The 17,888-nt window shown below is 37.6% G+C and overlaps 5 protein-coding genes across 11 annotated transcripts; 3 read left to right on the top strand and 2 right to left on the bottom strand.

Moving 5' to 3' along the window:
- Positions 1-113: 113 nt before the first annotated feature.
- LOC103842095 lies at positions 114-2,021 on the bottom strand. Its single transcript, XM_009118709.3, has 3 exons — positions 1,294-2,021; positions 931-1,197; positions 114-701 (listed from the first exon to the last, which is right to left on the bottom strand). Exons 1-3 carry the CDS (start codon positions 1,678-1,680, stop codon positions 684-686), a joined length of 672 nt encoding a protein of 223 aa, XP_009116957.1. The 5' UTR covers positions 1,681-2,021; the 3' UTR covers positions 114-683.
- A 266-nt stretch (positions 2,022-2,287) lies between these two features.
- Positions 2,288-8,743, top strand: LOC103842093. 4 transcript variants are annotated; one of them, XM_018654904.2, is made up of 13 exons: positions 2,288-2,389; positions 2,738-2,872; positions 3,361-3,433; positions 3,521-3,651; positions 3,727-4,086; positions 4,179-5,185; positions 5,276-6,809; positions 6,896-7,062; positions 7,151-7,311; positions 7,391-7,554; positions 7,651-8,122; positions 8,225-8,327; positions 8,413-8,743. In XM_018654904.2, the coding sequence occupies exons 2-11, from the start codon at positions 2,774-2,776 to the stop codon at positions 7,846-7,848; spliced, it is 3,894 nt and encodes a 1,297-aa protein (XP_018510420.1). In that variant the 5' UTR covers positions 2,288-2,389; positions 2,738-2,773; the 3' UTR covers positions 7,849-8,122; positions 8,225-8,327; positions 8,413-8,743. The 4 variants fall into 4 exon arrangements, with proteins under 4 accessions (XP_018510420.1, XP_018510418.1, XP_018510419.1 ...); XM_018654902.2 differs by having other exon boundaries at positions 2,314-2,472; XM_018654903.2 differs by having other exon boundaries at positions 2,317-2,466.
- A 510-nt stretch (positions 8,744-9,253) lies between these two features.
- Positions 9,254-12,534, top strand: LOC103842090 (peroxisome biogenesis factor 10). 2 transcript variants are annotated; one of them, XM_033279627.1, is made up of 12 exons: positions 9,254-9,329; positions 9,425-9,468; positions 9,928-10,253; positions 10,326-10,415; positions 10,492-10,586; positions 10,670-10,820; positions 10,902-10,971; positions 11,050-11,128; positions 11,217-11,350; positions 11,538-11,635; positions 11,946-12,022; positions 12,119-12,534. In XM_033279627.1, exons 3-12 carry the CDS (start codon positions 10,032-10,034, stop codon positions 12,219-12,221), a joined length of 1,119 nt encoding a protein of 372 aa, XP_033135518.1. In that variant the 5' UTR covers positions 9,254-9,329; positions 9,425-9,468; positions 9,928-10,031; the 3' UTR covers positions 12,222-12,534. The 2 variants fall into 2 exon arrangements, with proteins under 2 accessions (XP_033135518.1, XP_033135517.1); XM_033279626.1 differs by having other exon boundaries at positions 9,279-9,329; positions 9,909-10,253; positions 12,119-12,509.
- Positions 9,266-17,837, top strand: LOC103842092 (60S ribosomal protein L7a-2). Of its 2 annotated transcripts, none has more exons than XM_033279629.1 (5): positions 9,266-9,329; positions 16,695-16,736; positions 16,807-17,307; positions 17,386-17,478; positions 17,559-17,837. In XM_033279629.1, exons 1-5 carry the CDS (start codon positions 9,327-9,329, stop codon positions 17,688-17,690), a joined length of 771 nt encoding a protein of 256 aa, XP_033135520.1. In that variant the 5' UTR covers positions 9,266-9,326; the 3' UTR covers positions 17,691-17,837. The 2 variants fall into 2 exon arrangements, with proteins under 2 accessions (XP_033135520.1, XP_009116952.2); XM_009118704.3 differs by lacking the exon at positions 9,266-9,329 and adding an exon at positions 16,272-16,442.
- On the bottom strand, positions 12,506-14,140 carry LOC103842091. Of its 2 annotated transcripts, none has more exons than XM_009118703.3 (7): positions 13,927-14,140; positions 13,779-13,849; positions 13,599-13,693; positions 13,437-13,504; positions 13,263-13,373; positions 13,050-13,175; positions 12,506-12,754 (listed from the first exon to the last, which is right to left on the bottom strand). In XM_009118703.3, exons 1-7 carry the CDS (start codon positions 13,959-13,961, stop codon positions 12,751-12,753), a joined length of 510 nt encoding a protein of 169 aa, XP_009116951.2. In that variant the 5' UTR covers positions 13,962-14,140; the 3' UTR covers positions 12,506-12,750. The 2 variants fall into 2 exon arrangements, with proteins under 2 accessions (XP_009116951.2, XP_033135521.1); XM_033279630.1 differs by having other exon boundaries at positions 12,506-12,758; positions 13,054-13,175; positions 13,927-14,139.
- Positions 17,838-17,888: the final 51 nt, after the last annotated feature.

Below are 17,888 nucleotides of genomic sequence, written 5' to 3'. Positions count from 1 at the left end.
AAGCCCATATGATCAACTTTAAATGACGAACCTAAAAATATAAGCATCACATATATATAGCAATACTATTGTTCAAAAGAAGGTACTGAGATCAAAACCACTAAACATAAGAATAAGCAAAAGAAGTTTTAACGTAGATAATTAAAATGCTGCAAAAACAAAGTTTAGATATGAAAAAAACAAAACATAAGCTCTTAATAGACAAAACCAGTTCTTAAAACTTATTAGCGACATAAAAACATTACTTAAAATGCAGCAACACACAATCACTGCAAAAGAGGATATGCAGAGGCGCTATTAGCCACTCTTGGAACGCTTGGCTTCAATTGATTCAAGATTCTCAGATGATTTCCTAACCCTATCACCAGCAGAATGCTCAAAGCCCGTAGAAGGACCAGATTCTTCACCTCCACTCTTCAAAACATCATCGGACATTGCTTGAGCAGTGCCTTCTTCCAAGTGTGATATAGCAAGTGGAACCTCTGGTGGAAGTATCTTTGTGACAGTTATGGTTTGAGTCTTGCCTTTCAGATTATAATCTGAAACCTTGACAACGAACTTGTGCGTGTGCCCTATCGTATCGTACACATGTGTCTGGACATGAACACACAGATGCCGCTTATTTGCTATGTCAACTTCATCAAGGACAGTGTGGTCAGTGATAGTCTACCCATTCACCAGTTTCATGTGACCAACATAATCTGAAACAGAACAATTAAAAGGCCCGTAAATCAAACTTATACAACTAAATATCATTTCAGACGTGTGTAAAAGTTATTCATCAGCTATTCACAAATAACATATAGATACTCTAACTATGTAACAAAACTAATTGGAACAGTAGTTACTGGGGGGCGACGAATTATAACCTAACAATAATAACTTTTCGGATTAAAATATAAACACCAAAAAGAACTAAGAAAAGCTTACCATAAAGGTCACCCTGTGGTCACAGTTGGCCTGAAACTCCTCATAGTTATGGAACCAGAACCTATCTTGGAGTATTGGGACAGGATGGTTATCAAGAACCGACAAATCAGAGTTCCAAGAGAACGATACAGTGACGCTATGATCAGCAACCCGAAACGTGACTTTGCTCCTGGATCCGAAGAAGCCAGGCAGTTTATAAACAGCTCCTGGTGTCAGCTCATACATCCCAACCCGTCCTGCTGGAACAAAACCTTGAATAACAGCTTCCTATAAATCATTTAAAATTGACATAATCAGAAATACCATCTCAATCAATCAAAGTTATATCAGTAGGAATTAGATGAGAACAATTCGTAGAAGAACCTCTTCGTCAATAAGAAGCAACTCCTGTCCAATGAGCTCTTTCGTATTTGGATTTCGAGCCTCCCAAAAATTAATCAGAAGAAACCTCAACTCGGTTTCGTGTGGGCAGCGAGAAACATCTCTTAAGAACATCACTCGGTCACCATGCGCGGAGGAGAGAGCAACATCAGATTTTTGCTTCTTCGGAATGGCAGATGAAACAGCCCTTTTGCCGTTAGGTTTAGCCGCAATCGCCAAGGCAGCAGTGGACTTCCCGTGTGGCTTCATAGTCGCGGAGGGAGTGAATATCTTCTTGTTGGTCTTCTGATCGCTGAAGCCTGATGAGTTACCATTGGGTTCCATCGGAATAGCTATTTGAGAGATTTTTTTGGATTTTAATGGTAACATAATCTATGAAAATAGATCTATAAATAGAACAATGGAGAGGAAGGTGAAAGGAATCTATTGATTAAGTTCAATAAAAGGATTGAGAATAAAAGGCGAAACGGATTTGGAGAATAGTAATGAAAAAGGTGGAAGTGGGAAGGCAAGAGAAGAAGAAGTTACAACACTTCAACGGAGAAGAAAGAGATGAGGTTACGCTTCACGGCAGCTATTGGAGGCTGATGATCTGGGCTTGGAATTTTTAGAAGCCCACCAAATAGGACAAATTGTATGCCCAAAGATGATAAAACCGTATTCAGCAAATCCAATTAGGCAAAGACGATGCTGATGTGGAGAAATAAAGCTGTAGGATTGGCTGGAATTAACTGTCCTATGTGGACACCTCAGAATGCTATTATATCGGGCTTTTAGTATTGTAAGATCTCTTAATGACAATTAATTAACAGTAAGAAAACGCGAGTTTAAAACACACGCCGGAGCTTTCGCACGCGCTCCTCGTGCACATTGAATATTCAGACCACCACAGCACCAGCTAAGTGGGCCGTACGCTAAGAGATTTATCTTAAGCTCGTAAATAATTAAATAAAATAAAATCATATTTTAATCATACGACACGTAGAACAAAAAAAATGGAAAGATGCAATAAATAAATAAATAAATAAAAAACCGCGGCTGCTGCATATCAAAACCCGGGAGATTCATTCTACGTTGGGTTAGTTTGCTCTTTTGCTGAATTGATTTGTCCATCGATTAGGAGATATCGAAACTCTTTTGATCCTTCCTTCGAGGGTAAACGTATAATCCCAAAAATATTCTGCTCTGATTCCGTCCCAAATTTTTTTGTTTCTTTTTTAAATTCAATTTGTGGAAATTGAACAAACGAAATTTTTTACGTTCTGGGTTTCGATTTTGTCCCCCGTGTGTGAGGGCAAACTCGTTAGGTGGATTTGTGTCGGGGGGCTTTACTGTTTCGTGGATTGGTAGCCAAGAAGAGCTTTGTGTTAGTTACTTGCTGATATTTTTAGTAGTAGTCTAATTTGGGGATTGCAATGTTACAAAGGGGCTGCTAGGGTTTTGGTTGGTGTGGAAGAGGGATATGGAGGAGTCTGAGCTTGAAGAAGGAGAGGCTTGCTCTTACAATACTCTTAATGATTTTGGTGGAACCATTGACCCTGACAACGATCTCTCTTACATTGTAACACCCCTCCACCTTCTCACCCATATGACTCATTCTGTTAATGTTGCATTGTTGTCTTACCTTAGTGTCTTTGATTATTAGATTGTCTCACTTTGGTAGGGATATTATTTACTTGGTTGCTATTCTTATATTGTTTTAATTCTTATGGATACTTTTGTTTGGTAATGAAATTACCATTCAACTTCAACGTTTAGATCAATTTCGCAGATTGGTCAATTTTTTTAAACTAATGATGCCTTGGCTTATCTTACCTTCCTTTTGGATGTCTTTGGCATGAGAATTGCCGCTTGTTTAGTATTTGTTCCATGTAATAATTTACAGATTATGCATTGGTTACAGTTTTACAGTATAAAGTTTTATATGAGGTTTTCAAAATGCTATTTTCATCTGTTGAACACTCAAGCTTAGGACCTCGGAGTCTTTTATCTTGGAAAGTAATCAGTGTTTCGGTTTTTGAATTTTACTTTCTATTGTTTATGTTGAAGGATGACAAGCTTCAAAACATACTTGGACATTTCAAGAAAGACTTCGAGGGCGATTTTTCAGCTGAGAATCTTGGTATGTTACATGCGTGGCAGCAACTGTTCTTCTTCTTCGTTTGGGGTCACAAAGTGTGAAACTAGTCCTTTGATATTTTTATTACAGGGGCCAAATTTGGTGGCTATGGCTCTTTCTTGCCAACTTACCAACGTTCCCCTCTTTGGTCTCATCCAAAGACACCGGCAAAGCCTCAGAGCTCTGCAGGGACTAGATCTCCCAACATCTTACTAGGCGAGGTATATGTTTCTTTTTTCTCTCTGTTTTGTTTTGTAAATGCTGTAATAATACTTACTCTTTTTATTTTCTCTCAGTCCCAGAGTGGTAATGCAGCTTCTTCTACTGTTCCTAAAAAGGCAAAACCTGGGCTTGCGTCCTCTAGAATCCCCAAAAAATCAATGAAGTCCAAGAAACCCAACTCTAGTTCCAGACAGGAATCTGAAACCAATAAACCTGGTGTCTTCAGTAAACAAAACTCTCTGAAGCTCCGGATAAAGATGGGATCAGATAATATATCTACAGATAATAATGCTGCCGCGATAAAAAGTGGCCTCGGACTTGATCTGTCGCCTTCTTTGTCATCAGATAATAATAATAGTCTTTCAGGTAGTGAGGGAATGAATGGGGATCCTCAAGGTTGTTCTCCGTTGGAGTCTCCAACTTGCATTCTTAATGTGAGCTTTTCCTTTCTTTTTTTTTTTGGAAGTACTCAAGCGGTCTCCTTTGTTGTAAGATACTCATCGTTTTGGTACATTCTTATATGCAGGCAATGACTTCCTTTCCCGTGGATCATTATCAGTTGCTATCTCCTCTCTCTGATGATCTGCTTCGATTCATCGAAAGGGAAACCCCCCAAAACGGATATAAGTATATGGCGAAAGGTGTGGAAACTCAAAAAGCTGGGGAGAAACAATCAGTAGAGAAGAAAAGAAGGATGGTGGAGACAAATGTTCGCAGTAAGAAGAGTGTGTTAGATGGAATTGATGTCACCGTGAAGGAGCCGACGGAAACAAACACATCATATCCGGAGAACAACGAAAGGGCCAGTAGTAAATTATCTGATGCGTCCAAGGAAAACTGCAATGGCAGTGTCAAGGGGGAAACGGTGGGTGACGTCGACAGAAGAACGTGGGATCTAACTCGTCATAAAGATCCAAAGACTGGTTCAGCTGGAAGTGTTCGGGAAAATAAAAAGACTAATGATGATGCTTCAGGACACTCGAGGAAAGTTGGCATACACAAAGGGAGTAAAGCCCCTGATTTAGTCAAAAAAGAAACGAGTGCGGCAAAGGTGAAAAGTGGTCATAAGAAGAGGTCTGATCATATAGAACAGGAGCTGCGGTCGTCATCGAAGTTTAAGGAACATAGAAGTTCTAAGATGAATGGTCAAGCTGAGAAGAAGGAAGTGTTAGCCATGAAACCGAAAAATGATGGCAAAAAAACTGAGGACACTTACAAAGACTTTTTTGGAGATATGGAGGACTCTGCTGAAGAAGAAGAGGAACAGAATTGTTCGATGTCGGAGAAGGGACTTCCTGCCTTGGAAGACATGCCTGAAAAGTCGAGCTTCACACGTGCAGAATCTCAAAACGTTGGTCCTGGACGGGTAGCGAGCAAACTTGGTTCGGATCCTTCCCTTCCGAAAGCGAATCCCGTGGTCATACAAGACAATTGGGTTGCTTGCGACCAGTGTGGAAAGTGGCGGCTTCTTCCTTACGGTGTCTTACCAAAAGACCTTCCTAAAAAATGGATGTGCACAATGCTTAACTGGCTGTGAGTTATCTTACTTACTTCTCCGTTATTGTGTCTTACTATTGGCTGGAATGTGTGTTTGATTCTCTTTTTGATAATGTGTGTGTTTAGACCTGATGCGAACTATTGCCATGTACCTGAAGATGAAACGACGAAAGCTCTGTATGCGTTGTATCAGATTCCTGCACCTGACAGCCAAGCTTCAATGCAGAGTGGTCTTAAACCTCAGGGTGATGACAACACAAAAAAGAAGAAAAAGGGTTTAAGAAAGATAGACAATGGAACGGATAGAGAAGTTTCTCGAAATGCGGAAACTAGCAAGAAGACAGTCCTTACATCAGCAAGAAACGGAAACGTGCACAATTCGCATGGAGGTAGTGACCTGGTCGACGAAGAGAGGCGTAAACATAAACAGAAAGTGAAAGGAAACCTTTCTGATGAGTCAAGGAGCTTGAAGGTGAATAACAAAAGGAAGGCAGATCAAGAGAGCTCAATGCTGGCCAAGAAAATGAAGATTGAAAGTTTTCTGTTTCCTGATGAATCTGAACACTGCAATGTACGTCCTACCTCGAGTAGTGGTGTCCCTGCCGCGTCAGCAGAGAGAAACTCCCAGCCTCGAGTCACCACCTCTAAAGTGCCAAAAGAGGAAGGAGGAGGAGCTTCGGACACGGGAAATAGCAATAGCACAGGGGGCAGTAAAAAGAGGAAACTGAAAGAAAGCCATGGTTCTCGGTTGTATGCTGGGGAGGGAAACCATGAGCGAAAGAAAGCTCGAGTTCTCAAAGAAGACAAGGAGCCAAGTTTTTCTCATGGCAGTGTGAAGTCGGAAAAGAAGAACACAAGTCACTCGAGAAGAGAGCACGGACATGTTGCGGCCACGTCTAGTTCTTCTAAGATTTCCGATTCTCATAAACCAAGAAACAGCTCCCACGAAGCTAAATGTTCGCCTGTTGAGTCCGTGACGTCCTCACCTATGAGGATCTCCAACTTGGGGAAAAGTGCATCCGCGAGAAAGAAGAAAGTAGACTCATCTTATGGTGAAGGTGAAGATGATGGTGGGAGTGATAGATCGCAAACGCGGACAAAGGACAAACATGGATCAAATGAATCTTCTGTCCTTGACGTTTGGGATAATAAAGGATCTTTGAAAGCCAAAGAGCGTGCTCAACCTTCTCTGGATGCCAATTTTGAGAATGGTGGCGAAGGAAAGCAGCCTAGCGATCATCAACGTCATAGCAATGATTCTCTGGCGAAGAAGTCAGGAAAAGGTTTATCTTCTCGGTGCAAAGACAAGAGCATTAATATGTCTTCTGAATCACGGGACGGTCCGAGACAAATCGATAAGAAGATACACCATGATAGTCCTGACGGTAGAGTAGATACGGTCGCGAGACCAAACATTCCAAGACCTCATGACGTTGAAAGAATATCAGAAAGGAGTAATAAAGCAGATTTAGCTTCTCCATCACGTCCACCATCATCCAGAGGTGTCCAAGGGGATCCCTCTATAAAGGCAACAACCCAAATAAGAAGGAGAAACGAGCCTTCTCCAAGCCCCTTGAGAAAGGAAGTAACATCTGTGCAAGCCGGCCATAATATTTTAAAAGAAGCTAAAGACTTAAAACACACGGCTGATCGCCTCAAGGTTTTTTTATTCTTCTTCTCATAATTCAGTTGCGGTGTCGTCTTTTATTCTCTTCTCAGGTCTTGCTCTTGTTGTTGTTGGTGCAGGACTCTTTGTCAAACCTTGAGTTCATTGAGCTCTACTTCCAGGCTTGCATCAAGTTTCTTCATGGCGCTTTTGTCTTGGAGATGAGCAGCAACGAGAATGCTAGTAGACAAGGAGAGACAATGGCTCAGTCTGTGCATATCTATATTAGCACAGCGAATCTATGCGGGTAATTTTAGAGTTGTGAGGAAAAGGAGACATCTCTGTTCATTCTTTTTTTTTTCCATTTATAATTTTTTTTTTTTTTTGCATGATAGATTTTGTGCGCAAGAGTATGAGAAGTCTAAAGATATGGGAGCTGCCGCGCTGGCTTACAAATGCATGGAAGCCGCGTATATGAGAGTGGTCAATTCCTCTTACATCAGTGTTAATAGATATCGACATGAATTGCAGACTTCTTTGCAAATGGTTCCTCCAGGTAAGCTAGCTAGTTGGAGATACTCAAATTCCTGGCAATGTTTCACGTTGTAATCTTCTTCTTGTCACTTGACTTTTAGGAGAGTCTCCTTCGTCTTCTGCCTCGGATGTTGACAACGTGAACCATCCAGCAGGAGGAGCAGATAAAGTTGGAAACTCAAGGGGGATCAGCTCTCCTTTAGTTGCTGGGAACCACGCCATTTCTGCGCAAAACCGCTTTAATATTTTACGTCTACTTCAATTTGTAAGTCTTATTAATGCCTCTTGCAACTTAGATATATAGAGTTGGTGAAAATGGAAGATGAAGTGATATGATTCGTTACTCTTAAACTGTTTGTAGGCTCAGAACGTGAACCTGGGAATGGATGCCTCGAGGAAATCACGCGTGGCATTGGCAGCTTCTGTTGAAAACCTGGAGGAGGCCCAACAACAAGGAGAGGGGATTCTATCCATTAAAAGCGCCCTAGATTACAACTTCCAAGACTTGGAGGGGTTGCTACGTTTAGTGAAGCTTGCAATGAAGGCCAATAACCGGTGAAAGACAAGCTAAAACCAAGACTTGCGACTCCACTGATGGTGAAAAGAATCATCTGTTTGCCTTGCGACTCCACGTGCGTTTTGAGCATTTGTTTTGGATCCCATAATCATTTGTTCAAAAAAAAAAAATCCAAGAAGAGGCTGATATGAGGAGGTTTCTGGTAAACCAAGGAAGGAACTTGACTCTTGACTCCTTCAGATGCTTCCTTTCCAACTAATTATCCAAGAACCATGTATGGAGTACATATACAGAGCAGCCAATATCTCATTATCAGGTCTGTACAATCCTTTGCCATTTTGATACATCAATTACCATATTATTTTTTTGGTTTTATGATCTCTGGGGCTGAGAGCCTAATTTGAATGTTTTCTGGCAGATTGTTAACTGTTCTTCATTATTACAAAGAAAGGAAAGAATAAGATTACAAGAGTTTGGAATAACAGTAGATTCTCTGTAGTGGTGATAGGCTCTTTAAGTAGGTAAGGATGGTTTATTCATTTACATTTTCTTAGTTATGCTTACTCAAAAACACAAATCTGATGTTCCTTTGTTTGTTCTTGGCAGTGTTGTCTTCTTCTTTTTTTGGTGTAGATAAGAAAGTAAAAGTTACAAATAGAGTTTATCTCTCTTGCTCTGCCGGAGGAGTTTGTGAGGGTTTACCGATCGAACATTCGGATGCAGTTTTCCGGCAAAGTTTTGAAACAGACTTTGGTTCCTGCTTTAACCAATATGTTCGTTTTTTTCTTACTGAAAATCCTCAACTCAATGAGTCCTATATGTATGCCTTCTCTGGTTGGTTGGAATGGCCTTAATGTATAAACTGTACATTCCTCATGAAAGATGATAGAAATTATCCTTTTTTTTAGAAAAACACAAGTGATGATTTTACTGTCCACTGATTATTACACTATCATATTCCAGCCAGTAAATTTTTTTGTGCTGGTGTTTTTTTTGTAATAATCTAGAGTTATAAAACTATAATTTAGGTTTTGATTGAAAATGAAAAGAATACTCTCTGTTCTGAAATGTAAGATATTTAAAATAATTTTTATGTTTCAATATATAAGTGTTTTCATCTTTTTAGATAATTTATGTTTATCAAAAACTGTGTAACCAATCAAATTTAATAGTTTTATTTTGTAATTAGTTGAGTAGTTTTTAGTTTATAATTTTAATGATATTTTTTAGATAAAAAATAATTTTTTTAATAAGTGTGTACTAACCATAACATCTTACATTTAATAGAGGGAGTATTAAATTTGTTTAAAACTAAAAAAGAAATGAAAAGAAAAATTCACAAAAAAATTATATGTTTGGTCCAGAAAATTATTTTTGCCCCACCCCAAAAATGAAATTAAAAAAAAAAGGTACGTGGCCAGAAGTCGCTCAGTCCTTTATATATATATAAAGAATGTGATAAACACCAAACCCTAAATTGGAGTCTTTCTTTGCCACTCTCCGCCGTCCTCTCTGTAGCAATGGTATGTCGACTTGAGCTTCGTTTTTTTCTCTCTGTTGTTTATGTACCACTCGATCATGTTTGCTCTTAACCAATCTGCAATGGTCTGATTGGTAGGCACCCAAGAAGGGAGTGAAAGTTGTTGCCAAGAAAATGTGAATGTATGATAAATAATATATTTTCAAATGATTGATTTATAACCACATAAAATGTGATTTTCAGTTTGATATAGTTTCTATAACCATTTCCTGTATATTTTGATACTTGATTGCATTCGAAAGAAATTTTACTCGTCGGGTTTAACCCATGACCAAATGAATCAAAAGAAATTTTATTATTTACCAAGAATGATTTTGTCCTTTCATTTCTTCTCATTTTTTTTATTGTAAAATAAAATAGAACTAATTTGTCCCTCATGAAATTTGATAAGGATAATTCTTTTTTATTGTTTTTACAATTTTATGTCTATTCATTTTTTCATATTTGGTTCTGGTGTTGTGACGGTTACCAATTAGATACTTTGTTTTCATATACTAAGATTATTTTACTCATTGAAATAATGAAATTAAATATTCATCTCTTCTCTTTCTTTATTTACTAGAGAAATTAATAATTTGCAGGTTAGAAAAAACTAGCTGACATCATCACCACATCGATAAACATCATCGGCACTCACTCCAATCGAACCGAAACACTAAACAAACTACCAGAAGAAACTGTGGGGATGGTGAGGCTTCGCAGCGGGGGCGATTCGAGCCCGGGCCCTGACGAACCAGGTTCAAGTGGAACTCATGGTGGAATCCGGCGATTCCCGCTCGCAGCTCAGCCGGAGATAATGAGAGCGGCAGAGAAAGACGATCAATACGCTTCTTTCATCCACGAAGCCTGCCGCGACGCCTTCCGACACCTTTTCGGTACAAGAATTGCTCTTGCTTACCAAAAAGAGGTACCCTTTTTGAGATTTTTGTAATTACAGCTTTATTATTTATGACGTGTTCGGTTTCTTGTGAGGGGGCAGATGAAACTTGTTGGGCAGATGCTTTACTTCGTTCTGACGACTGGTTCAGGGCAACAAACTTTAGGAGAGGAGTATTGTGACATTATACAGGTTCCTTCTTACACAAACTCTCCATTTTTTTTTAGATGATTTCTGATTAAGAAGCCATCTTTTATTTTAATTTTAGGTTGCAGGACCTTATGGGCTCTCTCCTACACCTGCTAGACGCGCTTTGTTCATACTGTATCAGACTGCAGTTCCCTATATCGCCGAGAGGATTAGGTGATGATATATCTTTTTTTTTTTTTGAAAACTAACAGAATATGGTTTTGTTAATATATGTACTTTTGTTTTTTTTTTTACAGTTCAAGAGCTGCCACGCAAGCGTTTACCTTTGATGAGGATGATCAGTCACCGAGAATGGTTGATCTTCCGTCTTCAGCTTCTTCTGTATTAACTAGGTTCAAAGATAGAGTTCAGAGGTTGTGGCACCGAGCTATTCGAAGATGGCCTGTGGTAATTAATGGTTTAGTTCTTATTGTTTGGTTTGTTTTTCTTCTTTGCTGAGTAATAGGGTGTGTGTGTGCTTTTGTTCAGGTTCTCCCTGTTGCCCGTGAAGTCTTACAAGTGCTTCTCCGTGCCAATTTGATGCTCTTCTACTTTGAAGGTGACTTTTTTTTTCTTTTTTGAAATTAGATAAAAAACAGTTTTTTTTTTTTTTTGATGTTCTTTCTTTTCTTTTCAGGTCTATATTATCATATATCGAAACGTGCCTCTGGGGTTCGTTATGTATTCATAGGAAAGCAATTGAATCAGAGACCTAGGTGATGATTTTTTTTTTTTGCTGTCTGCAACTGTTTGGATTTTGCCAACACTAAGTGACTGAAATCCCTTAAACTCTTGATGAGGCAGATACCAAATTCTCGGGGTTTTCCTTTTAATCCAGTTGTGCATCCTTGCTGCTGAAGGCTTGCGTCGGAGTAATTTGTCATCTATCACAAGCTCAGTTCAGCAGGCGTCTCTAGGATCTTATCAAACCTCAGGAGGTCTGTCTCACTTTCATGTCCTTAAATCATTAAATAATGTCGTCAAATTATGATATAAACTGGCACCAAACGAAAAAGTTATCAAGAAATGAATTGTGAGAGAAGATGGTAACATAGGCTTAAAATATATATAGCTTGTCATGCATCACACTGTTTCAACTTAAAATGGTATGTTTTGTTATTGCAGGGAGAGGGTTGCCTGTTTTAAACGAAGAGGGAAATTTGATTACTCCAGAAGCTGAGAAGGGAAACTGGTCTCCCTCCGATGCAACTTCAACTACCGAGGTACTATATTCATAAACAACTTATAAACCTCTGTTATTCTGAAATCCGCTAATATTATTTGAATACTGATGAGTTTGGAAGAGAGGCACACAACTCTTAGTATAATATTTGGTTTGGCCTCGTGATATCGAAGATTAGATGACCACTTGACTGGTCCTAAGCTGTTTTATTCTTGTGAGACGAGGCCATTTACTAATCCTGTTTTGGGACTATTCTATTGCATTTCTGATTTTAAAAAAAAAGTCCTTTGTGGTGTATTTTTTAATCTCATCTTTGATCAAGTCAGTTTGTTATGTACTTGTGGTTGCAGGCAGTAGGAAAATGCACTCTCTGCTTAAGCAGCCGTCAGCACCCGACGGCCACTCCTTGTGGTCATGTATTTTGTTGGTAAATAAACCTTCCTCTTCCATTATTTCTAAATCCAAACAATTTCAATCTGTACATTTTGCCTAATATATTGAAAGGGTCATCTTTGATGTGCAGGAGCTGCATTATGGAATGGTGCAATGAGAAGCAAGAATGCCCACTTTGTCGAACGCCCAACACCCACTCAAGTTTAGTTTGTTTGTACAATTCTGATTTTTAAGCTCAAACAAGGACACAAAAAAGGCATGGAAAGCAAAAGAAGGGTGAAAGGCCCAAATAGTCCACACAAGGTTCTTTAGTGACAAACTTGGGACAGTAACATATTCTACAAGAATGGAGTCTGTTTTGTCTTGAGACATTTTGAAGTAAAGATCATCAAGTAATGAGAAGACAGAGAATAAATGTTCTGGATCCATGCCTGCCTTTTTTTTTAAATTTGATATCTACTTCAGAAACCACAGAGGAAGTTTTACATTTCATTGAAAGAAAAGATTGAAACATTTATTCATTAGAAGACCTGAAATATTTTCATATTAGACATAATTCAAATTCAATAACAGTGTTAAAACGTGATACAAGCTGAATACTTGGGACTAAGCAACCACAATTTGGTGAAACGTTTTCTTACATTAGCAGCCCACTGTTCAGGTTTTAGTATATGCAATGTTATACTCCAATTCAGGTTAACAATATAGGATCTCATAGATACAGGGAATCAGAACTGTGTCTGGATAGTAAAAGTCCGTTGCTCACAGTAGGCCTGTTCTTTTCGCAAACGCGCGACTAGCAGCGGCAACTGAAAATTAACTCTTTATCATCGGATAGTGCCGGTGAGACAACCGAAACTTCCTTTTTTCAGTCGCAGTGGCAAAACGCAGTAACTAAATCCAACGCTGGAAATATCAGCGGCAGCATCATCCCCTTTTTCCATCGTTGCGGCAAGCTGCGATAATTAAGTTTACTTTCAAGAGCGTTTATCTTGACTCTGTCAAAGTTTGATTTTGTTGCCGCGACCGCTAGTCGCAGCGGCAATGAAAAGAACAGGCCTAGTATTGACTGGAGCTGCTGTATCTCAGCGGAGTCTGAAGCATTGTCTTCTTCGAATGGTGATCTGTACACTTCAACCATAGCTTTCCCTTTATCAAGAACTTCAGAAGGAACTGTTTGTAAAAGGCTGCAGACAAGTGGTGTTCTGTTAGCAAAAAAAAAAAAACACTCTCCCTACCCATAGGTGCGGTCCTATGTACTTTATGGGGATTACCTGTCTAGTGCTGTTAACGCTGTTCCAAGCTGCGACTTCATCAATTCAACAGTTGCGTTTGGGTCCTTCCTCGACGCACGTAGAAACAGCGAATCCATTTCTTCCAATGCTCTAAACACACAATACAATCATCACTTCACTCGCTCTAGCGTAACACAAATGTTAAATTAATACCTGAGGCAGCGATCAACGTCATTAGACGCGGTTTGGGAATAACCAGCATCTGAAGCGTACTGAGCAACCTGAAGAGAGTTCATCAAATCACACATATTAATAAACAAACACAAAGGATTGCATTTATAAGAAAATTTTTAAAAAAAAAAAAAAAAAACTTACGGCTCGAATGTTTACACGCAAGGAACTAGCAGGTCCAGACCTGAGTACCGATCTACACGCCTCGAATTCAGGCTTGTCCACGCTCAAAATTTTCTCTCCAATCATCATATCATAAAAATTAGATTTAGTGTTGTTATATAGGATGATTATACTAAGAAGAATAAAAATACAGAAAGATACCAAGATCTTGAAACTGTAGCTGAGCTAGAATAACTGGTGGTACATATGCTTCAAGTGGATCAAGTCTTTTCCTATTCAAAAGAAACAAGAATCAACCCAAAACCTTTCACTAAGCATTGGAGATTTTTGAGGTTAATTTCGTTTTTACCTCTTGACGTACTTATCAATCAAGGTACTCGCCATGGCATCTAAAATATACAAGAAGATCAAAATTTGCGGATCAATGTGAGAATCGAAAACTGGTGAAAATGCTATGAGGAGGTTTCTGGTAAACCAAGGAAGGAACTTGACTCTTGACTCCTTCAGATGCTTCCTTTCCAACTAATTATCCAAGAACCATGTATGGAGTACATATACAGAGCAGCCAATATCTCATTATCAGGTCAGTACATCCTTTGCCATTTTGATACATCAATTACCATATTATTTTTTTGGTTTTATGAGCTCTGGGGCTGAGCCTAATTTGAATGTTTTCTGGCAGATTGTAAACTGTTGTTCATTATTACAAAGAAAGGAAAGAATAAGATTACAAGAATTTGGAATAACAGTAGATTCTCTGTAGTGGTGATAGGCTCTTTAAGTAGGTAAGATTTGATTTATTCGTTTACATTTTCTTAGTTATGTGTACTCAAAAACACAAATCTGATGTTCCTTTGTTGTTCTTGGCAGTGTTTGTCTTCTTCTATTTTTGGTGTAGATAAGAAAGTAAAAGTTACAAATAGAGTTTATCTCTCTTGCTCTGCCGGAGGAGTTTGTGAGTGTTTACCGATCGAACATTCGGGTGCAGTTTTCCGGCAAAGTTTTGAAACAGACTTTGGTTCCTGCTTTAACCAATACTAGATTTTGACCCGCGCTTTGAAAGCGCGGGATTGAATTTTAGTTTAAATATTTTTATGTAACAAAATTATAATTTATATAATTTGTTTCTTTTAGGTTTGTATTTAGTTATAAAAAATTATATGTACTATTTATTATGCTTTTTTCTTAGGTGAACTACAATTTAGTAAATTTAAAATTATTCAAAACCGTATTATAAGTAATTTATTTATTTAATTTTTTCATTGATTTTGTTTTAATAACTCATACCTTTTATTAATCAGTTTAGATATTTATTTTATAATAAAACTTGTGTTAAAATGTTGGTTCAATCCGTCTTAATTTAAATATTTTTATTAAAATGCAATCTTAGAATTAATATGTAGGAGTCCTTTTTAATTATTTTATTTTGAATGATCGAAATGTTTTGTGACCAAGTTTAATATAACAACAATTCAGATGAATACATGGAAGTATATTTTCAAAGTAATAGATTTTTCTTAAATTTCAAATAATTCAGCTAATTAAATAAGATAAAATACAATTCAATTAAAAGTAACATCTAACATCCGTATACATACAGTGTAATATAATATGTATACAAAATAATATGTTATTTCACTCTATGTCTATAATAACTAATTGTTATACATGAAAGAAAAATAATAATTATTATAGTAAAATATGTGTAATATACACCCGTAACAAATGTTTTGACTTTTATGATGCAGTTAGTTATAACATAAGTAATTAAGTAATATACACCCGTAACAAATGTTTTGATTAGGACCCATTTTTCTATTGGTAGTAATGTATTATTTTCTTATATGTGGACGTGAGATCTTGATAATAGGTGTGTGAATTATTAGGCATTTGTTTAATTAATGAATAATTATGTTGAGATTTTACGGTTAATGAACAATCGGTAAAGCCATTATTTAGGAATATTCTTTTAGTGAGTTAAAGTGTTTAAGGCAATATAATTAATTATATTAAACAAAAATTTATGAGTGGCACACTATTGTAAATATCTAACAAAATAAGAGCAGAATCCTATGAGGGATTTTGCTTTAATAGTATAGATGTTCGTTTTTTTCTTACTGAAAATCCTCAACTCAATGAGTCCTATATGTATGCCTTCTCTGGTTGGTTGGAATGGCCTTAATGTATAAACTGTACATTCTTCATGAAAGATGATAGAAATTATCCTTTTTTTTAGAAAAACACAAGTGATGATTTTACTGTCCACTGATTATTACACTATCATATTTCAGCCAGTAAATTTTTTGTGCTGGTGTGTTTTTGTAATAATCTAGATTCATAAAACTGAAATTTAGGTTTTGATTGAAAATGAAAAGAATACTTTGTTCTGAAATGTAAGATGTTTAGAATAATTTTTATGTTTCAATATAAGATGTTTTCATCTTTTTAGATAATTTATGTTTATCAAAAATTGTGTAACCAATCAAATTTAATAGTTTTATTTTGTAATTAGTTGAGTAGTTTTTAGTTTATAATTTTAATGATATTTTTTAGATAAAAAATAATTTTTTTAATAAGTGTGTACTAACCATAACATCTTACATTTAATAGAGGGAGTATTAAATTTGTTTAAAACTAAAAAAGAAATGAAAAGAAAAATTCACAAAAAAATTATATGTTTGGTCCAGAAAATTATTTTTGCCCCACCCAAAAATGAAAAAAAAAAAAAAAGGTACGTGGCCAAAAATGTAATTATCACAGAAGTCGCTCAGTCCTTTATATATATATAATAAAGAATGTGATAAACACCAAACCCTAAATTGGAGTCTTTCTTTGCCACTCTCCGCCGTCCCCTCTGTAGCAATGGTATGTCGACTTGAGCTTCGTTTTTTTCTCTCTGTTGTTTATGTACCACTCGATCATGTTTGCTCTTAACCAATCTGCAATGGTCTTTAGATTCTTAAAGTAGCTCGAAACCAACATAAAATGATTACATTAGGATTCTAGCTTTGTTTGGTTTTGTCTTGTGGAATCCATCGAGCTAGTTGTTTCTTATAGGTCTTATGTATTTGATTCTGATGCTTACCTCCGTTTGTTTGATGTGTTTCTGATTGGTAGGCACCCAAGAAGGGAGTGAAAGTTGTTGCCAAGAAAAAAACGGTAATCCTCTAATTGCTTTCTACTATTGTGCACTACTCTCTCTTATTCAATTTTTTTTTTGTTTTATCAGGAGAAGGTTACGAACCCGTTGTTTGAGAGAAGGCCAAAGCAATTCGGTATCGGTGGAGCTCTCCCTCCTAAGAAGGACTTGACTCGTTACATCAAATGGCCTAAGTCCATCCGTCTCCAAAGGCAGAAGCGTATCCTCAAGCAGAGGCTCAAGGTCCCTCCTGCTTTGAACCAGTTCACCAAGACTCTTGACAAGAACCTCGCGACCCAGCTTTTCAAGCTTCTTATGAAGTACAGGCCTGAGGACAAGGCTGCAAAGAAGGATCGTCTTTTGAAAAAGGCCCAAGCCGAGGCTGAGGGAAAGCCTTCTGAATCCAAGAAGCCCATTGTTGTCAAGTATGGGCTCAACCACGTGACTTACTTGATCGAGCAGAACAAGGCGCAGCTTGTTGTCATTGCTCACGATGTTGACCCCATTGAGCTTGTCGTCTGGTTACCTGCTCTTTGCAGGAAGATGGAAGTGCCTTACTGCATTGTTAAAGGCAAATCTCGTCTTGGAACGGTATTATAGAGATTCGCCTCTCAATGCATTTTCACTCTTGGCCTTGATTTGATGATCATTTCTCGCATCTACTTGCAGGTTGTTCACCAGAAGACCGCTGCTTGCTTGTGCTTGACCACTGTCAAGAACGAGGATAAGCTCGAGTTCAGCAAAATCCTTGAAGCTATCAAGGTACTAAAACTCAACTTCAGTTGTGGAACAGTTTGTACTATACTGTATCTTTTAACGTGTTCTTTTTGTGGGTTGAGTAGGCAAACTTCAACGACAAGTACGAGGAGTACAGGAAGAAGTGGGGAGGAGGCATAATGGGATCCAAGTCTCAAGCCAAGACCAAAGCTAAGGAGAGGGTTCTTGCCAAGGAGGCTGCCCAGAGAATGAACTAAGCTGAAACTTAATGATTGACGGTGGTTTTGTTTTAGCGATTTCATGGAATGTTTTGAAACTTTATGCTCTTACTATCAATGTTGCACACTTATTATATTATGCAGTTTTGTTATACATTCCGCTTTCTATTTATTTACGTTGCTATCCTTTTTTGCGACTTAAAACCATGAATTAAAACCATAACATGGCCCGATAAA

Source organism: Brassica rapa, chromosome A09, assembly GCF_000309985.2.
Source record: "Brassica rapa cultivar Chiifu-401-42 chromosome A09, CAAS_Brap_v3.01, whole genome shotgun sequence".
In the NCBI taxonomy this organism is placed as follows: Eukaryota; Viridiplantae; Streptophyta; class Magnoliopsida; order Brassicales; family Brassicaceae; genus Brassica; species Brassica rapa.
The sequence above is the reverse complement of the archived record's forward strand: the minus strand, read 5'-3'. Positions and strand labels throughout refer to the sequence as shown.

Bases quoted from the DNA above. Each gene is read 5' to 3' on its own strand.
- LOC103842095 (XM_009118709.3), bottom strand. From the start codon at position 1,680: ATGTTACCATTAAAATCCAAAAAAATCTCTCAAATAGCTATTCCGATG. The intron at 1,198-1,293 runs GTTCTTCTACGA...AATGATTTATAG, and splicing joins TGCTTCTTATTGACGAAGAG to GAAGCTGTTATTCAAGGTTT.
- LOC103842093 (XM_018654904.2), top strand. From the start codon at position 2,774: ATGGAGGAGTCTGAGCTTGAAGAAGGAGAGGCTTGCTCTTACAATACT. The intron at 4,087-4,178 runs GTGAGCTTTTCC...TCTTATATGCAG, and splicing joins CTCCAACTTGCATTCTTAAT to GCAATGACTTCCTTTCCCGT. The intron at 7,063-7,150 runs GTAATTTTAGAG...TTTGCATGATAG, and splicing joins AGCACAGCGAATCTATGCGG to ATTTTGTGCGCAAGAGTATG.
- LOC103842092 (XM_033279629.1), top strand. The intron at 16,737-16,806 runs GTAATCCTCTAA...TTGTTTTATCAG, and splicing joins TTGTTGCCAAGAAAAAAACG to GAGAAGGTTACGAACCCGTT. The intron at 17,479-17,558 runs GTACTAAAACTC...TGGGTTGAGTAG, and splicing joins AAATCCTTGAAGCTATCAAG to GCAAACTTCAACGACAAGTA.
- LOC103842090 (XM_033279627.1), top strand. From the start codon at position 10,032: ATGGTGAGGCTTCGCAGCGGGGGCGATTCGAGCCCGGGCCCTGACGAA. The intron at 11,351-11,537 runs GTCTGTCTCACT...TTGTTATTGCAG, and splicing joins ATCTTATCAAACCTCAGGAG to GGAGAGGGTTGCCTGTTTTA. The intron at 12,023-12,118 runs GTAAATAAACCT...TTTGATGTGCAG, and splicing joins TGTGGTCATGTATTTTGTTG to GAGCTGCATTATGGAATGGT.
- LOC103842091 (XM_009118703.3), bottom strand. From the start codon at position 13,961: ATGGCGAGTACCTTGATTGATAAGTACGTCAAGAG. The intron at 13,374-13,436 runs GTATTAATTTAA...TTGTGTGTTTAG, and splicing joins GACGTTGATCGCTGCCTCAG to AGCATTGGAAGAAATGGATT. The intron at 13,176-13,262 runs GTAATCCCCATA...ACTTGTCTGCAG, and splicing joins GCGTTAACAGCACTAGACAG to CCTTTTACAAACAGTTCCTT.